This window comes from Pseudophryne corroboree, chromosome 4, assembly GCF_028390025.1.
Source record: "Pseudophryne corroboree isolate aPseCor3 chromosome 4, aPseCor3.hap2, whole genome shotgun sequence".
NCBI lineage: Eukaryota > Metazoa > Chordata > Amphibia > Anura > Myobatrachidae > Pseudophryne > Pseudophryne corroboree.
Window position 1 is genome coordinate 160,375,209 of NC_086447.1, and position 20,767 is coordinate 160,395,975.

The 20,767-nt window shown below is 45.3% G+C and overlaps 1 protein-coding gene across 2 annotated transcripts in view; it reads left to right on the forward strand.

Moving 5' to 3' along the window:
* LOC134909087 (ephrin type-A receptor 3-like) overlaps nt 1–20,767 on the forward strand; it is a 317,153-nt gene that overhangs the window by 180,409 nt on the left and 115,977 nt on the right. For both annotated transcript variants that reach the window (XM_063915519.1, XM_063915520.1), the window contains one exon: nt 6,299–6,407. In XM_063915519.1, the coding sequence (XP_063771589.1) occupies nt 6,299–6,407 (109 nt within the window). The remainder of the gene's footprint in view (nt 1–6,298; nt 6,408–20,767) is intronic.

Here is a 20,767-nt window from a genome sequence, read left to right on the forward strand (position 1 = left end):
GCTGCACAGCTCTCTGCCTCTGGCAAATTAATAAAATATGTTGTTAATTTGAAGATCTAATTCTAGACTCATGCTAAATATACATCACTGTAAGGCCAAGCTACCAGAGGAAAAGATTTATCACTTACCATAGATGCCGCACTTAGTTTGCAACATCAGCTATTTAAAACCAGATCCACCTGAAAGATGTATAGCTGTGTAGTGACAGCTGCTGATAGGCTGTTTGTAATCTAATTGCAGTATTTTTTATAATAACTTTATTTTTAGCTTTTCATATGACTATACATCAGCACGCATCACTAAGCACAAACATGAAGGATTGAACACCCAGATATTGCTGTTAAACACTGAACCATCAGAAAGCAAACTTGTCACTATCTCAGATATCAGATATTCGGATATGTGAGACTGAACCTGTACACTATCACTCATCACCCCTAATTATAGCCCTTAAAATGACAAGGTTCGCAAACTTGGGGTATAAATTAAAGTTAACTTAGAACAGAGGTATTTTTCCAGTGCTGGAGTACAAATATCTTTAGCACTACTTAAGGTTCCATTGGGATGCTCCTTATTTCTCCTGCCTGCAGGATATTTAACCCCACACCTATTACATGGTTTCACTCTAGAGGCACCAGTCAGACCTTTTGTTTACTATAAGAACAAAATTGAGCACCGACCAATAGATTTGATAATGCCCTTTCATGTTGTATTTAAGACTACTTACCGCCCATTGTCGGGATTTCGACTGTTGGGATGCCGCTGTCAGTCTCCTGACCACTGGCATCCTGACAGTCGGCTTTTCATACCCAACCCATTACAGTCACTGTGTTAGTTTCTGGCTCTGGACAGTTAGTTATTATAGTGGCTGTGTTAGTTTCTGGCTATGGGCACTTAGTTATTACAGTATAGTTACTGTGCTAGTTCCTAGCTCTGGACACATAGTTAATTTATTACAGTGACTGTGCTAGTTTCTGGCTCTAGACTGTCAGCTACTGTATTACAGTAGCTGTACTAGATTTTGGCTTGGAGCAGTTAGTTATGAGTAAATGTCCTGACTCTGAGCAGTTAGCTATTACAGTGGCTGTGCTAGTTCCTGGCTCTGAGCAGTTAGCTATTACAGTGGCTGTGCTAGTACCTGGCTCTGAACAGTTAGCTATTACAATGGCTGTGCTAGTTCCTGACTCTGAGCAGTTAGCTATTACAATGGCTGTGCTAGTTCCTGACTCTGAGCAGTAAGCTATTACAGTGGCTGTGCTAGTTCCTGGCTCTGAGCAGTTAGCTATTACAATGGCTGTGCTAGTCCCTGACTCTGAGCAGTTAGCTATTACAATGGCTGTGCTAGTTCCTGACTCTGAGCAGTTAGCTATTACAGTGGCTATGCTAGTCCCTGACTCTGAGCAGTTAGCTATTACAATGGATGTGCTAGTTCCTGGCTCTGAGCAGTTAGCTATTACAGTGGCTGTGCTAGTTCCTGGCTCTAGGCAGTTAGCTATTACAGTGGCTGTGCTAGTTCCTGACTCTGAGCAGTTAGCTATTACAATGGCTGTGCTAGTTCCTGACTCTGAGCAGTTAGCTATTACAGTGGCTGTGCTAGTTCCTGGCTCTGAGCAGTTAGCTATTACAGTGGCTGTGCTAGTACCTGGGTCTGAACAGTTAGCTATTACAATGGCTGTGCTAGTTCCTGACTCTGAGCAGTTAGCTATTACAATGGCTGTGCTAGTTCCTGACTCTGAGCAGTTAGCTATTACAGTGGCTGTGCTAGTTCCTGGCTCTGAGCAGTTAGCTATTACAGTGGCTGTGCTAGTACCTGGCTCTGAACAGTTAGCTATTACAATGGCTGTGCTAGTTCCTGACTCTGAGCAGTTAGCTATTACAATGGCTGTGCTAGTTCCTGACTCTGAGCAGTAAGCTATTACAGTGGCTGTGCTAGTTCCTGGCTCTGAGCAGTTAGCTATTACAATGGCTGTGCTAGTCCCTGACTCTGAGCAGTTAGCTATTACAATGGCTGTGCTAGTTCCTGACACTGAGCAGTTAGCTATTACAGTGGCTATGCTAGTCCCTGACTCTGAGCAGTTAGCTATTACAATGGATGTGCTAGTTCCTGGCTCTGAGCAGTTAGCTATTACAGTGGCTGTGCTAGTTCCTGGCTCTGAGCAGTTAGCTATTACAGTGGCTGTGCTAGTTCCTGGCTCTAGGCAGTTAGCTATTACAGTGGCTGTGCTAGTTCCTGACTCTGAGCAGTTAGCTATTACAATGGCTGTGCTAGTTCCTGACTCTGAGCAGTTAGCTATTACAGTGGCTGTGCTAGTTCCTGGCTCTGAGCAGTTAGCTATTACAGTGGCTGTGCTAGTTCCTGGCTCTGAGCAGTTAGCTATTACAGTGGCTGTGCTAGTTCCTGGCTCTGAGCAGTTAGCTATTACAGTGGCTGTGCTAGTTCCTGGCTCTAGGCAGTTAGCTATTACAGTGGCTGTGCTAGTTCCTGGCTCTGAGCAGTTACTGTAGCTATTACAATGGATGTGCTAGTTCCTGACTCTGAGAAGTTAGCTATTACAGTGGCTGTGCTAGTTCCTGGCTCTGAGCAGTTAGCTATTGCAGTGGCTGTGCTTGTTCCTAACTCTGAGCAGTTAGCTATTACAGTTACCGTGCTAGTTCCTGGCTCTAAGCAGTTACAGTAGCTATTACAGTGGCTGTGCTAGTTTCTGGTGCCAGAACATTGGTTATTACAATGGCTGTGCTAGTTCCTGGTGCTAGGACATTGGTTATTACAGTGGCTGTGCTAGTTCTTTGTTCTAGACAGTTAGCTATTACACTGGCCGTACTAGTCCCTGGCTCTAGGCAGTTAGCTATTACAGTGGCTGTGCTAGTACTTGGCTCTAGGCAGTTAGCTATTACAGTGGCTGTGCTAGTACTTGGCTCTAGGCAGTTAGCTATTACAGTGGCTGTGCTAGTTCCTGGCTATAGGCAGTTAGCTATTACAGTGACTGTGCTAGTTCCTAGCTCTAGGTAGCTACCTATTATAGTGACTGCTAGTCCCTGGCACTAGGTCGTTGGTTATTATTACAGTGGCTGTGCTACTTCCTGGCACTAGGCTGTTGGTTATTACAGTGAATGTGCTACTTCCTGGCTCTGGGCAGTTAGTTATTACAGTGACTGCTAGTTCCTGGATGCTGGAAGCTGAAATTTGTTTTAGGGTTGAGTATTAATTAGATTATATGGACCATACTTTAAAATAGAGAAGTAAGGAAAATTAAAGGTGTATATTACAGTTGCTTTAAATTGGAAATACCTGCCACTTTATGACTGTAATAAGGTTTTTCTATGACTGTAATAAGGTTTTTCTAAGGGGAAATGTATGCTCCCAGCGGACCCCCTTGTGACATCGGCTGTTTAATCTCAAAAACAGCCGCTCTGCCTGTGCCCATCAAGATTTGTAAAGAGATTAATCAATTCTCTGGAGGATATTTTTGAAAACAGCCCATAGTATCTTCTGCATTGTGTGACATCAATTACAAATAGTACATGGTATATTATTATCAATACCTGGGATTACCCCCAAGTAGTTTGTTGCAAGTTAACCACCTTTACTCTAAAATGCCAATAAAAACAACATTTTCTATAAATTGCTTTGGATTTATAACGATAGCCATTCATAATGTATTATGATATATTAAGTGTTTTCTGTATAAAAGTTATTTGCCTGCATATTAACAACAAAAACATGTGTAATAAAGTAATTATATTGAGAAATTAAACATGTTTACAGGTAATAAATAGCAGTTAATGGCAGCCCCTTTTCAGATATATGGGGAAGTATATATACACTTGCCTAACGGGATCAGTACGCGATACCGCCGGACGGAATCCCGGAGGTCGGAATACCGACATTGGGATCCCGATCGGCACAATCCCAACAGGTGGCGAGCGCAAGGCAGCCCCTTGCAGGGTCGCTGCGCTCGCCCCGCTGCGGGCATGGTGCCTCGCTACGTTCGGCACTCTAATTTATTCTCCCTCTATGGGGGTCGTGGACACCCACAGAGGGAGAATATGACGGGATTGTGCCGGTCGGGATCCCGGTGTCGGTATACCGACAGCCGGGATTCTGTCCGGAAGGATCTTGACCGCATCCTTGCCTAACATATTAGTCTGCCTTTAATGAATACATGTCAAATACAAAGAGAGAGTGGAGGCTGATCAAGGATTTCCAACATGTTGGATTTTCTCAGGCATCAGCAGGGGAATTGCCCTGATTGCTGCCTAATGTATGGGACCCTTTACTTTTGGGTACCCCATATAATAAAATTGTCAATAAGATATGCAGGTGATGTTATTATAATGTATAATTCCAAAACCAGGCAGTAAATTTAATAGGGTCCGAGTTGCCGAAGATGCGGGACTTCGGGCGTGAATGAATATATTTTTAAGACGGCAATCATTTACAAGGAAAAAACAAACTGGTTTTGTCTTGAAAATGATTGCCGCTTTAAACATACAGGCATTCTCGCCCGCAGTCCTGCACCTCTGGCAACTGGAACCCTATTACATTTACCCCCACGTGTTCAACACTCTGTAGTGACCCAGTTCATGTTATTCCACACAGAACCCCCAGCTCACATATGGTACAGTGCCCCCATAGTACAGCCGTTCTGTTGTTAATCTGGCTCTATTAGGAGCCATGTACACTTTTAAAGCATTCTGTATTCACATAAAGGCCCTCATTCCGAGTTGTTCGCTCGGAGTTTTTCATCGCATCGCAGTGAGAATTCTCTTAGTGCGCATGCGCAATGTTCGCACTGCGACTGCGCCAAGTAACTTTACTATGAAGAAAGTAAGTTTACTCACGGCATTTTCATCGCTCCGACGTTCGCATTGTGATTGACAGGAAATGGGTGTTACTGGGCGGATGCACGGCGTTTTAGGGGCGTGTGGATGGAAACGCTACCGTTTCCGGAAAAAACGCAGGAGTGGCCGGAGAAACGGTGGGAGTGCCTGGGCGAACGCTGGGTGTGTTTATGACGTCAGCCAGGAACGAAAAGCACTGAACTGATCGCACAGGCAGAGTAAGTCTGAAGCTACTCAGAAACTGCTAACTCGTTTGTAATCGCAATATTGCGCGTACGTCGGTCGCAATTTTAAGAAGCTAAGATTCACTCCCAGTAGGCGGCGGCTTAGCGTGTGTAACTCTGCTACATTCGCCTTGCGAGCGAACAACTCGGAATGAGGGCCAAAGTGTATAGATTTTCTACAGTAAATTTTCCTCCATCTGGGCATACTGGGCATATTTTTAAGTGTATTTGTGGTCACCTTGCGTAGTAGATGGGCATCATCAATTTTATGAATATGTGCACTAAGAACCTTATGCATCTTAGAAAAGTCATTTATAAAATCTATTTTTCATGCAGAGTTTAACAACTATTGTATTGTGCTAATGGCCATCGAGAGCTCCGATGGTCCCTGGTACTAGAGGGGCATGGCCAAATCAGGGAGGAGTGACCACGCTCATTCCCCCAAATTTTAACAAAACTGTATGCGCCTGGCACAGGGGCAGATCCAAGGGCCCATCTGTAACACGCCTCCTCTCTGCCCACTGCCCCTGTAGAGCAGCAGCGCAACAGCGGAACATCTGACAGTGAGAGAAGACTACTTCTGCTCGGTGGCAGCAATCGCTGACTCAGGTCACCCGCTGGCCAACCCGGATAAGTAGTACCTGCCCCCTCGGCATCCCTGATGGTATTATCCATTACTGGGGTTCTCTGGTGCTGCTGTCCAGCCATGGTAAATCCAGGGAATCCTTAATATTAGCAGGTAGCCCATTATAGCTGTAAATAAGTTTGTGATTGTTACAAGATAATTCTTTGTCATGCAATTAAACCCAGAAGTAAGATATCTCGTCAAACTGTGAGTGCTGTGCTGTAAATGTGTGTACATTGTCTTCTAGCCTGCGGATGGGAATTATTAGGTTCATTTGTAAGATTTGGCGCTACATGACTTTAGTCTGATGCATCTTTGTCAGACTGATGTGTAATATCGCAACAATAAGGTCAACAGTGCAGCTGGTTCCCTCTGAGTCTATTGGTTACAAACAGTACAAGGTTATTTTCTGTTGTACACAACAATGCAGCTATAAATTTGCTTGTGTGTCATAACAACGTTATTGGTCTGTTTAGTATATACTGTATACAATGAAAGTCGTTTATATTCTCAGCTAAAACACATCACATATTGTTACATAAATCATCTAGCACTTTAGCAATAAAATACTTCATTTTGATTGGTCGATTATGGTTCTTTCTTTCAGATATGATTGCCATCACTGATCCCAATCAAATTACTATTTTGGCTATCTCTGTGGCTGGTGGGATCATTCTTCTCATTTTCCTGGTGACCTGCTTCTTTGTCAGCGGAAGGTAAAACTCTTCTCCATGAATTCTCAGCATTTAATATTATGTAATTATGTGATCTCTTCTTATACATTAAGTTGTATCGGTACTCCACTTCAAAACAGAATTACTTAGTTGAATCCTTCTTTGTAGTATGCAAGCCTTGCATATATCCCAGCACCTTTTATTCCTGCAGAAGAGGGAGGGGGGGATAATGTTTGATTTGGAATTAGGTTGATCTGCCTAGTCGGGTCAATATATTATTGATCAAAACAACCAAACAGAATGTTGAGTAACCTTGTGTTGTACTTTGACCTTTAGAAACATTTAGTTGTATTGAGCTATCTGCACCATGTTTTAGCATAAAGGGTGTACTGTACCTTTTAGAAAGTGAACCATAATATTTACAATTCTTGGTGCTCCAGCTGCACCTCCGGATACCCATACTGGAGATTACTAGACCATAATCGCTTTGCTTAAATATGTTGTAAGCAGTAGTAAAATATACAGTAGGTCACTTTAGTTATTTTTCCCACACATGGACATGCGTGTGGAATACAGCATAGGATCTTAATTGCACTTATTGGATGCATTACCTGCAACATTTTAAATGGCACCATAGACCCACTACGCCTGGTCCTTGGACAGCAGAAGTGCAGGTCACCTCACTTCACTTTGGGACTGATTCAGATTTGTACGCAATACCAATGTTCACATTGGTAGATTGTGCATGCCTCACGATCACACTGCAAATGCGCCACGGTACATTGGCGATGCCGCTCACATTGACCATTGACAGGAAGGGGGAGGTAAGGGGGCGTGTCATGACCCTCTTGGGGCCGTGTATCTGCTTTCAGCTGTGATCATGTATGTAGAAAAACATGGCTCCTGCTTCGCTACTGCTGCGAACCAGTCTGTGTGACCATAGCAGACGCACTCTGGGAGTCAATGTTCCTCATTTGTGCATCGATGCTGCTTATGCATACGCAGTTGCTGAGGACTGTGCAATGGCTCCATTGGGCGTCTCTGTTCTTTTCTGGGCAGCTGCTTCACTTGTGATGATTAGCATGTCCGTAGGCTGAAAAATTGCAGCTGTATAGGTAGGCGCATACAAATCGGAATGAGGATCTTTGTACCATAGTTGCCAACTTTTTTATTTCATAGTGGCCTGCACCCTCCCTATACAATGCCAAGGTTCATACCAATTTGATACCAATTTGCTATAAATCACCTCAACAGCCAAATGTGGGAGGCCGGTCTACTTTGTCAGGAGCCCAGGAGTGCTCCCCAAAATTTTGGAGTTTCCCTGACAATCCAAGAAAGTTGCCAAGTATACGTTGTACATAACTATTTTTACATTTTATTTTACATTTTGTAAAGTATTTTAATACTCTATAATTTACAGATTATAAACATTTGACTATGAGCTTAATTAGGGCTGAATTATTAGCATTCTTATTTTTTTAAATAGATGACAGGTGTTTGGGGTTCAGGTTATATGCAGCTAGTTCAGCGGGGAAAAGGATGGCATAGAAATGTGAGGTGGGGGAGATATCTAAAAATGGTCAAGCCTGGTTACCTACACATTATGTAGGCACTAGGCAGCCCATAAGTTCACCGAGAACACTTGTCTACTCTGCTTTCATTGTGCTTAGGTGGCAGGTACACTTAAAGAGTCAAAGACGTCTTTTCTTATTCCATAAGTTTTCTCTATAAAACAATTCTCCCTTTGTTTCTGTCTCCTGCACTAAGTCAAGGTAACCTTGCTGCATTTATTTGTTTTTGCTAATTACATTATTGATTAGTGTGTGCAATGTAATAATTGCTTCTTCTCGTTCAGGAAGATCTTTTGTCTATTTCCCTTCCATGACTTTACTGCAAGTTCAGCTGTAGTGATATGGATTGTCCCTTTTTGCACGGACTCGGGTCTCAGGGAAAATGTCTATTCTGCCACTCATAAAGCTATTGTGCACCATCCTTGGATAGGTCATTAAGATGAGCATTGGGAGCACATAAACTCTTGTTGTTGCATTATCAAGATAAGGGGTAATTGGGCCTGAGATGATCAATGATGTTGGGTTAAACAGCAGATCATTCTAAAGTAATTGGTTATATAGCTAGGGTTAGTAATTGGGGTATAGAGTTTATTAACATTATTGACCTAAAAGTCAACTATTATCAACCAGTTGTGTCAAATACTAAGAATAAATAAGAGAAATTTAACCATGTGATATTATATAATAGCAATACAAAACTCCTCCTAAAGTCCTATTCACTGAAGTCTGAGTTTATCACTCAAAGGCTATACACTTGCCTACTGTTCTAGAAGAACTGACCAGCTACCAGTTCCAACTTTCCGAGTGAAGAGCGGCTTGATGTAGCACTTCATGGAGCTTCTCCTCAACGCGTCCTGGCTCCAGTTGCACAATGCCACAAACCACAGCGCTGTTCAGCAGTAGTTGGCAACACTATTCATACCTCCAACCTGGACATAGTCAAAATTATCACATACCATCGGGCAGATGCACTAAGCCTTGAAAAGTGATAAAGTACCAGACAATCAGCTCCTAACTGCCAGGTTACAGGCTGTGTTTAAAAAATAATATAAAATAATAAGTGGGGCAAAATGGAGATATATTAGCTGCTGCTCAAGCAAATGGAGAAGTGCTATACCTCCACACAAATCCAAATGGAAATGGGAGCGCTACCAATGCACTGTAAGGATAATCTAAAAAACGTTTACTACCAATAGCATAAAATAATGAGCGCATACTGTATAGAAAATGAAGAAGAACAAGTGACAATCACAAATAAATCTCAGTAATGCTGCTATGCATATAGAAAACAAAAAGGTCTCATTGGGTTAAAGTCCACAACTTATACATACCTCCCAACATGACCCTCTCCAGGAGGGACACAATGCTCTGCTTCTGGACTTTTCTCTTAATGCATGATTGCCGGCACCTGTTTTGAACAGGTTAAAGAATAAGAAAGGTGTTTAAGCACAGGTGATGGCAATCATAAATTAAGAGGGAAGTCCAGGAGCAGAGCATTGTGTCCCTCCTGGAGAGGGTCATGTTGGGAGGTATGCCTATATGCCGTTCTTATATGTCAGGGGATGATAACCACTGTGAGCTGTACTAAGCAATATACCAAACTTAAAAGGACTCCAATATATGTAACAAAGTTGAAGATGCCGTGGAGACTCTTGTCACAAAAGTCTCGTCAGTCTCAAACGCGGCTAGCACTCAACAATGCTCTGAGTGCTGTATATGATGCTGAGCATGTCATGCAGGGAATAACATCCAGAGCTTGTTACTCCCAACTGGAGTCTGATGGAGCAGAACCAGCTAATGCTCTGTCTCTGTAGGGAGCAACAGTTTTGAAAAATGATAGGAGCTGGTTGGTTGGTACCTTATCACTCTCCACTTTATCACTTTTCAAGGCTTGGCATATCTGACTCTCAATACATTTATCATATTAACAGGACTGCATAATACAGGTAGGAAATGTTTGGTTTGCAACTTTCGTGGCACATGTGCCATAAACTCATTTCCTTATGAGTAATGTTCACTGTCAAAAGCAAATCATAGTATTTGTTAAACGTTAGCGGAAAACAAAACTCATTTAGACTTTTGTATCAAGAACATTTTTCAGTTAATTCCCTTTCTAATTTCCTTGCTTTTGCTGCCCCCAAGGGTGTAGCTACCATAGGTGCAGGCAGGGCAGCTGCTATGGGGTCCAGAGCTGAGAGGGGCCCACCTTCCCTGTCAAAGAGACATGTGTTATATACATTATTCCCCGTTAGGTGGTGCATAGAGGCACTTACAATCTTTTGCTTTGGGTTTCTACAATATATCTAGTTATGCCCCTGGACCTGCTTATTGTAATGTGGTATACCGAATACATAATACATAATATGAATTGAGGGCACTGTAATGTAGCATAATATGAACTGAAGACATTGTATGTAATAATATGAATTGGGGGCACTGTGTTGCATAATATGTACTGGTAGCCATAAAATGTGACATACTGTAATGTTTACTAGTGCACTACTGTGGTACATAAAATAAACTACAACATTACTATGGGGAATAAAATAAACTTGGACACTACTATGGGGCATAAATTTAGCAACTGCTGTGTAGAGGTGTCTCTGTAGAAGTATTGGGACAGGGCCCCTCCAAAATGTTGCTATGGGGCTCACAAATTACTGGCTACGCCCCTGGCTGCCCCAAAAACATGTTATGGGTAGCACTTAGCCTAGGTTTTTGGGCTGCAACAGTTTGCTTCTTCTGATTGTGATAGATGGGATGACTAGATGCCCTCCTTCCAGGGCCTACGGAGCCACTGTACCGCCCCCCATAGGCCCTGGGTGACAGCATCACCCGCATTATTACACTGTTAGAAGTGTCATGCAGGGCCGTAGCTAGGGGTTAGTTATGACCCTGCATAACACTTCTAACAGTGTGAGTACTGATGTTACCTTCATCTCCTTATTTAGACATACAATCAAGCATTTTATAAGTTAACATTAATGAAGGGAATGTTCTAAAGTGAAAGCGGCAGGTCTTTGAAGCAACATTGTAATTATCTGAATCACGCACATGACCTCTCTGCCTTTTATTAATTGTGTTATTTACAGCTAACTTCTTAGCTGTCCTTTATTAACCTGTGTGGCGCATTAGGTATGTCTGTGTCTATAATCAGGACACAGTGACCCCGTCACATGCTGCTCCTATCACAGCTGAGAGGTATCACAGTAGGAACCTGTGTAGGGTAATTGTCTGAATTGTCCCATTTGTACTTAATCAGTTTCGTATATTACTGTAATATTTAAAATGGACATTTAAACCAGGGTGTGAAAAAAAATCCTGATTTAAATAAATAAATAAATAAATAAAAAATCTGTTTGTTTTTTGGTTTCAATATTTTTTTTATTTAAATTTGATTATTTTTTTTTCATTGGTTTTTTTATTTAAATTGGATTTTTATAAAAATGATCAAGTAAACAAATCAAGTAAAAACAATAATACAAATTTCTTTTAAAATGCTATAACTTTAATATATTTAATTTAAATGACTTGAGAGTGTCACCATGAATCAATGGCTTAGCATGGCAAACTAGACACAAATTACACAAACTGCAAAAGGAAAGAATCAGCAATGTTGGTAAAAGTTACAATAGTTGGCAATTGCCTTGCCTGATTTGTAAATCTGAATAAGCCTACACATGATGTTTTTTGAACATCTTAAAAAGAAACTCAGGTTTTGCAGTTTCTCAGTCTTGACTGCACCAAACCAAATGTTGAAAATCTTCTTTCTACTGAAGCTGATGATGATGCAGCTGTTAGCAATTGCTCTACTGCTACCATGATACTTTCATTACCAGCTACAGTTACTAAACCAATGCACATTTTCCACCAATCTATTATTGCCAAAGTTGACACAACATCGTGGTCAGACAAGAGGTCGTAAAACAGGGTTGCTTTTGCCAGGAACTTGACTAGTTTTGGCAGAAGGGTATTTGAATGTGGATATTTTTCTTTGGCAAACTTAAGAGCTTCTAACTTTTCTTCTGCAGTCAGACAACTACTACAGTAACATAGGTCCGTCAAGTAAGTGATAAAATCTGCAGGTCCCAATGCTTGATTATAGCGATCCAAACATTTCTTCATGCTTGGTTTGTCCAGATTTAGGCTCAGATTTATCAGGCCTTGGAGAGTGATAAATTGCACTGTGATAAAGTACCGGACAATCAGCTGCTGACTGCCATGTCACAGGCAGTGTTTGAACAATGACAATTAGGAGCTGATTGGTTGGTACTTTATCACTGTGCAATTTATCACTGTAGAAAGCTTGATAAATCTGGGCCTTAATTCCTTCAAACTATCCTCTAATTCTTTCAACACATGTACAGCATTGGGGGAAAAAACCTTTGATTTAAATCAATTATTTTTTTATTTGTTTTTATAATGTGATTTAAATTATGACTTCAATTGTAATTTAAATCAAGTTGATTTAAATCGGCACAGACCTGATTTAAACTGATGTTTATACTTTAACCTCTAATTGTATCCCTACATATGGGAGAGCAATGCAATGTATCATTCTATTTATTCACACAGCATTTGCAAAATGTATTGAATACTAGGTGATTCATCGCGCCCTACTGGCGCTCTTCACACCGTTGCAAAGGAGCTATGCCCCATTAACCCCTGCACGCCTTTGAACAGATGCAGGCCGGTAGATAACAGATTCAGAAACCCAGGGCAGTATAGAGGGCATACAGAAATGGTGTCCGGTTGAGAAAAGACAGAGAGGCGTAGGAATGTACAGAAACGCTGTGCGATCGGTAAAGGATAGGGAGAGGCAGGGTGGTAGGGAGAGGATAAAGAGAGGCAAGGTGTTAGAGAGAACATACTGTTGATACACACAGTGGGCACAGGTAGCAAAGCCGCTTATACACACAGTGCCCACAGGTAGCAGAGGCACTTATACACACAATACCCACAGGTAGCAGAGCCGCTTATACACACAGTGCCCCCAGGTAGCAGCGCAGCTTATACACACAGTGCCCACAGGTAGCAGAGCCGCTTATAAACACAGTGGCCACAGGTAGCAGTGCAGCTTATACACACAGTGCCCACAAATAGCAGAGCCGCTTATACACACAGTGCCCACAGGTAGTGGGCAGCTTATACACACACAATACCCAAAGGTAGCAGCGCAGCTTATACACACGGTGCCCACAGGTAGCAGAGCCGCTTATAAACACAGTGCCCACAGGTAGCAGAGCCGCTTATACACACAGTGCCACAGGTAGCAGCGCCACGTCTACACACAATATCCATAGGTAACAGAGGCGCTTATGGGGGCAGGGTGCCGCAGTTGGGGGGTGTCGGGCAGCCGGGGAGGGTGCCGCTGCTGGAGGGGTGGGGGTGGTTCAGATGGGGTCTGTAGATGCAGGTGGCGGAGGGGCGGGTGCAGGGGCCCGTGGATGAAGGAGGGGGTCTGGAAGTGCTGTGCTTGGGGGAAAGGCGATGTAGGGGGGTGCGTTTGGGGGAGGGGGGGTTGCAGAGGGGGTGTGGTTGGGTGATGGGTTCTGGAAGTGCTGCAGATGGGGGAGGTGTAGGTGCGGGATGGTGCAGATAGGGTATGTAGATGCTGTGGGTGGGGGAGGGGTGGCTGCGGGGGAGTCGTGGATGGGGGAGGGGGGCCGGAGGTGCTGCGGGTGGTGGTCTAGGGTGGGGGAGGGGTGGCTGCTGGGGATGCCGCAGATGGGGGAGGGGGTCCATGAGCACTGTGGGTGGCTGAGGCGCGGGATTACTGCGGTTGGGGAGGGCCGGGTGTGCGGGTGCCCCGGGTGGGGGAGGGGCCGGTGTGGGGGTGCCCCGGGTGAGGGAGGGGTCGCTTGCGGTGGTGTTGCAGTTGGGGGCGGCTGCGGGGGTGCCCTGGGTGGGGGAGGGTCAGCTGCGGGGCATGCTGCAGATGGAGGAGGGGGCCCGTGGGCATTGTGAGTGGGTGAGGCACGGGTGTGGGGTTACCATGGTTGGGGAGGGCCAGGTGTGTGGGTGCCCCAGGAGGGGGTGAGGGGATGCAGCGGGTGGGGGAGGGGTGGGTACGGGGGTGCCGCAGGTGGGGGAGGTTGTGCTTGCGGTGGTGCCACAGTTGGGGGAGTGGGGGCAGCTGCGGGGGTGCCATGGGTGGGGGGCAGGGTGTTGCTGGTGGCGGGGGCGGACTTGCTGCGGGTGTTTGGGGGGCGCGGGTGCAGGGGTGCCGTGGGTGGGGGATAGGCGATGGTGCCGCGGTTGGGGTGTGTGGGAGCGCCGTGGGTGGGGAAGGGGCTGGTGCGGGGGTGCCACAGGTGGGGGTGTTGCTAGTGGGGGAGGGGTGGGTGCAGTGGTTCTGCGAGTGGGGAGCGGGTGCGGGGGTGCCGCGGGTGGGTGAGACTGTCAGTGTCCGTCCCTGGCACATTGCCATTCTCCTCCATGCTGCCCAGTGACCAGCTCTAGTGTCACCAGGGGGCGGGGACTGTGTGGGGAGGAGGGACAGAGTGGACTGGGCGGAGACAGGGAGGGGACTGAGTGGACCGAGTGAGGGGACTGTTCCTGCCCTGCATTCAGCCACCCAGATCTGTGACTGTATGAATCCGCCCAGCGTTATACACGCAGTCACACTGGGCTAATATATAGGAGATGATTACAGTATAATAATACAGCAAATTATCATAAGATCCAGGGGGTTCAGATTCTGGATACCAGACAAGGCCATGGGCAGGATGTCACCACCCATCGTCCCGATGCTAAGCGCATATGTACTTACATATGCACTTATCATTGCGAAGGACATCTCTTCCGATAAGATATGATATGTCCTTTGCGATCCCCGGCGTCTCCCTGTCTTCCGGGTTTCGTCCCCCTGTGTCATTCTGCGTATGTGCACCTGCGGAGCATGCTGGGAGGAATTCGATCGGATCCCTCACACAAGCACTGCGGAAAGTAGCCCACAGGCTTCTATGGGGTATCACCAACAAAAGCTGGCAACCCCATCTGCGGCACTGACTCGGCAGCTGGGGCTTTGTACATTAGGAAAATGTGGTAAACGGGGGATTACCGCACTTTCCGCTTAGTACATTCCACCCTATGGGCCTTATTCTGAGTTGATCACAGCATCAAATTTGTTAGTAGTTGGGCAAAACCATGTGCACTGCAGGGGAGGCAGATATAACATGTACAGAGAGAGTTAGATTTGGGTGGGGTGTGTTCAAACTGAAATCTAAATTGCAGTGTAAAAATAAAGCAGCCAGTATTTACCCTGCACAGAAACAAAATAACTCACCCAAATCTAACTCTCTTCAAATGTTATATCTGCCCCCCCCCCCCCCCCTCGAGTGCACATGGTTTTGCCCAATTGCTAACAAACTTGCTGCTGCGATCAACTCAGAATTACCCCCTATGTGAGAAAGGGGGAGGATACCTTATAGTGGAGATCAAGCTGAAGAGAACTTGTTTGATGAATTTGAAACAATATAAGAGACCCATATTATAGACAAACCAAGTGCTTTCAACCAGGATTGCAAATTTGTTTTACTCCAGTGATAGGAAACATGACAGGGGATAGCAGTGGATTGGAATATATGCTATATCAAGTGTTGAGTATATTTGGGCACATTAGGAAGGTGTTGTTGCAGGATTAAGTAGGGGGCATGTATACCTGGATGATGTTTCAGATAAGGCTCTGTGCATTTCTCCATAAACCAGCTATTTCAAACACAATGAGCAACAGAGAGGCAAGGCTTCTGGTTATATTTTATGGACCTTACTAGGCACCATCAGAGAAAAACTAATATCCCTTTAACACTGAAGCCCCTTCCACGACCCAGGATACTGAACACAGGTAAGAGCCAGGGCTTCAGATATACTTACCCCTTTCACACCGCTGCCAGGACCTGGGTCCTTACCACTCACACAGGATGCTTGGAGAAGATGTCATCGCCAAGAGCTCCTCAGTCAGCCAATATGCAGCCTTTTAGGCATCACCCAGGTCATCAATGACGTGGGTCTGCTTTTCACACTGTTGCCAAATGCCAACCTGGGTTGGACCCGGGAATAACCTTGGGTGCAAGTTGGACTTGGGATGTAAGATCTAGGTCAACCCTTTCACAACCAGTCTGGACCCAGGTCACACCAGCTTGCCCCTGCATTAATCTGGGTTCTTGGCTCTGTGTGGAAGGGGCATTAGCAGAATTTTCGTGGATGTGCATGCAAGAGGAGGAAGCAACAATGTCAGCCGTAATGTAAGACCAGATATAGTACTAGAGGGTGTCCCCTGTATCCCTTTCCCAGCCTTATTCATCTAGGTCTATCATGAGATCATCTGTTACTAGTAAAAAGCGATACAGCTAACACAAGAGGCATCTGGGTCATGACCTGTGCCAACAGTGTTCTAGTGTAGTGTGTCTGGGGTTGCCACAAGGCATGCACAGGATTTTAAACAAGTGATGTATGTGATAAGATTGGGGAAACACATGTGTCCATGTTTGGGATGTGGTATTTGTCCTGCATTTCACCAATGCTTTCTCCTTTGGAAAGAACAGTCCCATCTTCTGCTTTTCCAAACATGGCTTACTGCGGTCTATCGTGTTACTTAGCTGAGCATAGGCGACATCTCTGATTTGCAGTGAAACTAAAAAGTTCCTTGATCATAGGAAAATAGCCGTTTCCGCATTATTTTAGCTTGCAAAATAGGCCTATAGTCTGGAGTACAGAGCCAATCAATGCGCTAGGAAGCAGTGCATTACAGTACAGTATGCCTCAATGGCTTCAGGTGAATCAATACGCTGCAGTCTTATGGATAATCGCTCAAACCACAATACAGTATCTCTGTCTCCACTACTTTGTTTAATGATGCCATATAAGGCTCATGTTCTTGTAAACAAGTCATCATTACCTGCATTGTTAAGTCTCAACCTGCACAGTTTAATGCAAGTACAAACCTATATAAACCATGTTTCCATATGCTGTGTTAGTATGCACTTTCTGTTTCACATGTGTATAGATGCATTTAAAAATACGATGCTCAATCTGTGACAAAACAGCAAAACCAAACATTTGTAAATGCTTCTTAATTGTTTCACTTTACATTTAGAGTGCACTCCTATTGAGGTTATATATAAAATGTTATTTCTACATACATACATAGAAACATAGAATTTGACGGCAGATAAGAACCACTTGGCCCATCTAGTCTGCCCCTTTTTTTTATCCTTTAGGAAATCTCAACCCTTTTTGAACCTTAATTCATTGTAAGGATATTCATATGCCTATCCCAAGCATGTTTAAATTGCTCTACAGTGTTAGCCTCTACCACCTCCCAACTTTTGAATCAGTAGGTGCGGGATCTGCCACGTCGGACGGGGTGGGGCTTTAGAAGAAGGGGTGGGGCCTCGCCGCACAACACAGTTTTCATAATTTTGTGGGGTGTCCAGCACTCCCTCAGCAGCTGGGCAGCCCCCGCCTCACTCCCGCACTGCGTAGATGCTGTGCGCATGCGCACGGCATCTAATTCAGTGATCACTGGCTGCTTTGCAGAGCACAGCATATGTGATCACAGGATCCCCCAACTGGACCCCCACCCGCGGAACACCATGGCCCGTGGGAGGGATAGCAGGACAGTGTCCCTCATTCCGAGTTGATCGGTCGCAAGGCGAATTTAGCAGAGTTACACACGCTAAGCCGCCGCCTACTGGGAGTGTATCTTAGCATCTTAAAATTGCGACCGATGTATTCGCAATATTGCGCTCACAAACTACTTAGCAGTTTTAGAGTAGCTCCAGACTTACTCTGCCTGTGCGATCAGTTCAGTGCTTGTCGTTCCTGGTTTGACGTCACAAACACACCCAGCGTTCGCCCAACCACTCCCCCGTTTCTCCGGCCACTCCTGCGTTTTTTCCGGAAACGGTAGCGTTTTCAGCCACACTCCCATAAAACGGCCTGTTTCCGCCCAGTAACACCCATTTCCTGTCAATCACATTACGATCGCCGGAGCGATGAAAAAGCCGTGAGTAAAAATACTATCTTCATAGCAAAGATACTTGGCGCAGTCGCAGTGCGAATATTGCGCATGCGCACTAAGCGGAATTTCACTGCGATGCGATGAAAAATACCGAGCGAACGACTCGGAATGAGGGCCAGTGTCCAAATAGCGGGACTTTCACACTGGAATTGGAACAGTTGGGAGGTATGTTTCTATACTGTAGCACTTACATATTACTTAGCGCTTTACAGATCACTTGTCCTAGTGCATCATACAATCTATGTACCCTATCAGGCAGATCATTTTTTCAGAAGCCAGTGAACCTACCAGTATGTTTTTTTTGATTGTGTGAGCAAACCCATGCAAATATGAGAAGCACATTCAAACTCCACACATATAGCGTCCAGAGAACCATGACCCCAGTGCTGTGAGGGATGAAGTCTAACCACTGTGTCATTGTGCAGCCCTGTAGTTAACGTAAGTTTTCAACTGCACTAAAAAATGACACACAAACACGCAATGTACATACTAACCCATTGATACAGTCATATATCATCACAGACACCAATATTGTAACAGTCATAAAAATGTACAGTTCCTGTGTATAGTTCAGCTCACTAAAACTCCATCAACAATATAATGACCCCTGTACTGACGGCTGTGCGTTATTCTACCAGGTACCAGTGTATGTGCTAAAGTGAGGGGGTGCAAAATGTTCATATGTTTCATATTACTGTATATGTAATCAGTTGCATCATTGATGCAAGTTTCAGTGACATAGGGTCTGATTCAGAGATGGCGCATTATCACAGGCGCTATGTCTTCGTTCGCAGCGCAAAATTATGTTAACACTGCAGGAGGGGTCTTGTGCAAATAACCCGGTTTTCACAAATGGAGGCTGTTGCCGCCCCCTCCTCGACCCCCAGACCGCAGCAGACGGGCACTGTTACCATCTGCTGCCATCCTGCTACCTTTATCGCAGGACCCGTTCGCACACGGCAGAACGGGTCCTGTGCATGATACGTTGCGCATAATGTTGCACATCCAATCACATCTGAATAACCCCCAATAAGAGTATCTCACCAACATTACTTTAGTTTTGACCCTCTGTCAACTTTGTGCACACGCTTCTGGTGACATATGTACTTTCATCATGTGGACACACCTAATACCCACCTATCTGTGCATGCTCACACTTAACGTTTTCAGTACATTAGCTGTGATGTACCATACATTGTATTCTGGAACTCTACACCATGGGGCCACTATATCACTGATTTCACCTTGCGCCGATAGCCATAGCATACCTCCCAACTTCTGTAGCGATGGATGCGAGACCTGCTGTGCCGGAGGCGCGACCGGGGCCTTGGGAGATGGGAGGGGGTCTCATGAGAAGGGGTCAGGGCCTCACCGCATGACCCCTGTTCTCGTCATTTTGGGGGCATGCCCAGCGCTCCTCGAGCTACTGGCCAGTCCCCTCCTCACCTCCTCACACTGTGTAGATGCCATGCTCATGTGCACGTCATCTATTCAGTGATCACCGGCTGCCTTGCAAAGCAGAGCAGCGGTAATCACTGGCTCTCATTGCCTGCCGCCCCGCCCATGAGACACTGTGGCCCATGGGTGGGACAGCTGGACAGTGACCAAATAGCGGGACACTCTCGCTGGAATCGGGACATTTGGGAGGTATGCCATAGAGCTCATATGGGCAGGGGCTACAAAAGGTCATAGGTACTTGGCATTTAATGAGATTGGCATGCTGAGTTGTCTGATATGCTGGTGAGAGGTTCTGTATTACAGAGATAGTGAGCAAAAAGAAACTCAATATCTCAATGGAGAGAAGTCTCATAATGGGTGGTGAAAACTGATAAACACTCCTACTGCTGTGACTGCAGTCACACTCTAACATGCAAATATGATCAGAATCCGCTTTATTGGCCAGGTATACTTGCGTATACTAGGAATTTGTCTTCGGTTTGCTATACAACAGCCAAGTAGGTAACAGATAAGCAGGTGTGTGTGTGTGGGGGGGGGGGCAAGTAAAGTCACACAGATAGGAATACCGTAGGGACACAAGTTAGTTACATGTACGTCTAGTAAGTCAATGTTCAGGAGTTCAACAGGCGGACCGCTTGGGGAAAGAAACTTTTGAGGCTTCTGGTGGACCTGGCAGGGACGGCCCTGTAACGCCTGCCTGAAGGAAGCAAGTTAAACATGCTGTGGCCGGGGTGTAGCTAGTCTTTTACTATCTTCGTTGCCCGCTTTTTAGCTCTGGACAAGTACAGGTCCTGGACTGAGGGAAGGTCGGCCCCAATGATCTTCTTTGCGGTTCTGACCACGTTTTGGAGCCTGCATCTGTCCCTCGCGCTGGCGGAGCTGTACCATACCAGTATCGAGGAGCACAGTACCGACTCCACAATCGCGGAGTAGAAGAGGAGCAGAAGCTTCTGTGGGATGTTGAACTTCCTTAGTTGCCTGAGGAAGAACAACCTCTGCTGCGCTTTCCCAACAGTGGCGTCAGCGTTGGACCCCCATTTAAGGTCCCGGGAGATTGTGGTTCCTAGAAACTTGAAGGAGTCCACTAGCGATACCACACTGTCAGCAATCGTTAGCGGAGGTGCACTAGATAACTTCTTCCTGAAGTCCACTATCAACTCGACAGTTTTGAGGGGGTTGAGCTCAAGGTTGTTGTGGATGCACCACTGGGCCAACCGGTCTACTTCCCGTCTATAGGCCGATTCGTCCCCGTCCTTGATGAGGCCGATGACGGTGGTGATGATGGTGACGGTAGTGATGATGTGTGTGCAGCAGTGACGTGCGGTGAGGTCAGGCAGAACCTTACCTGT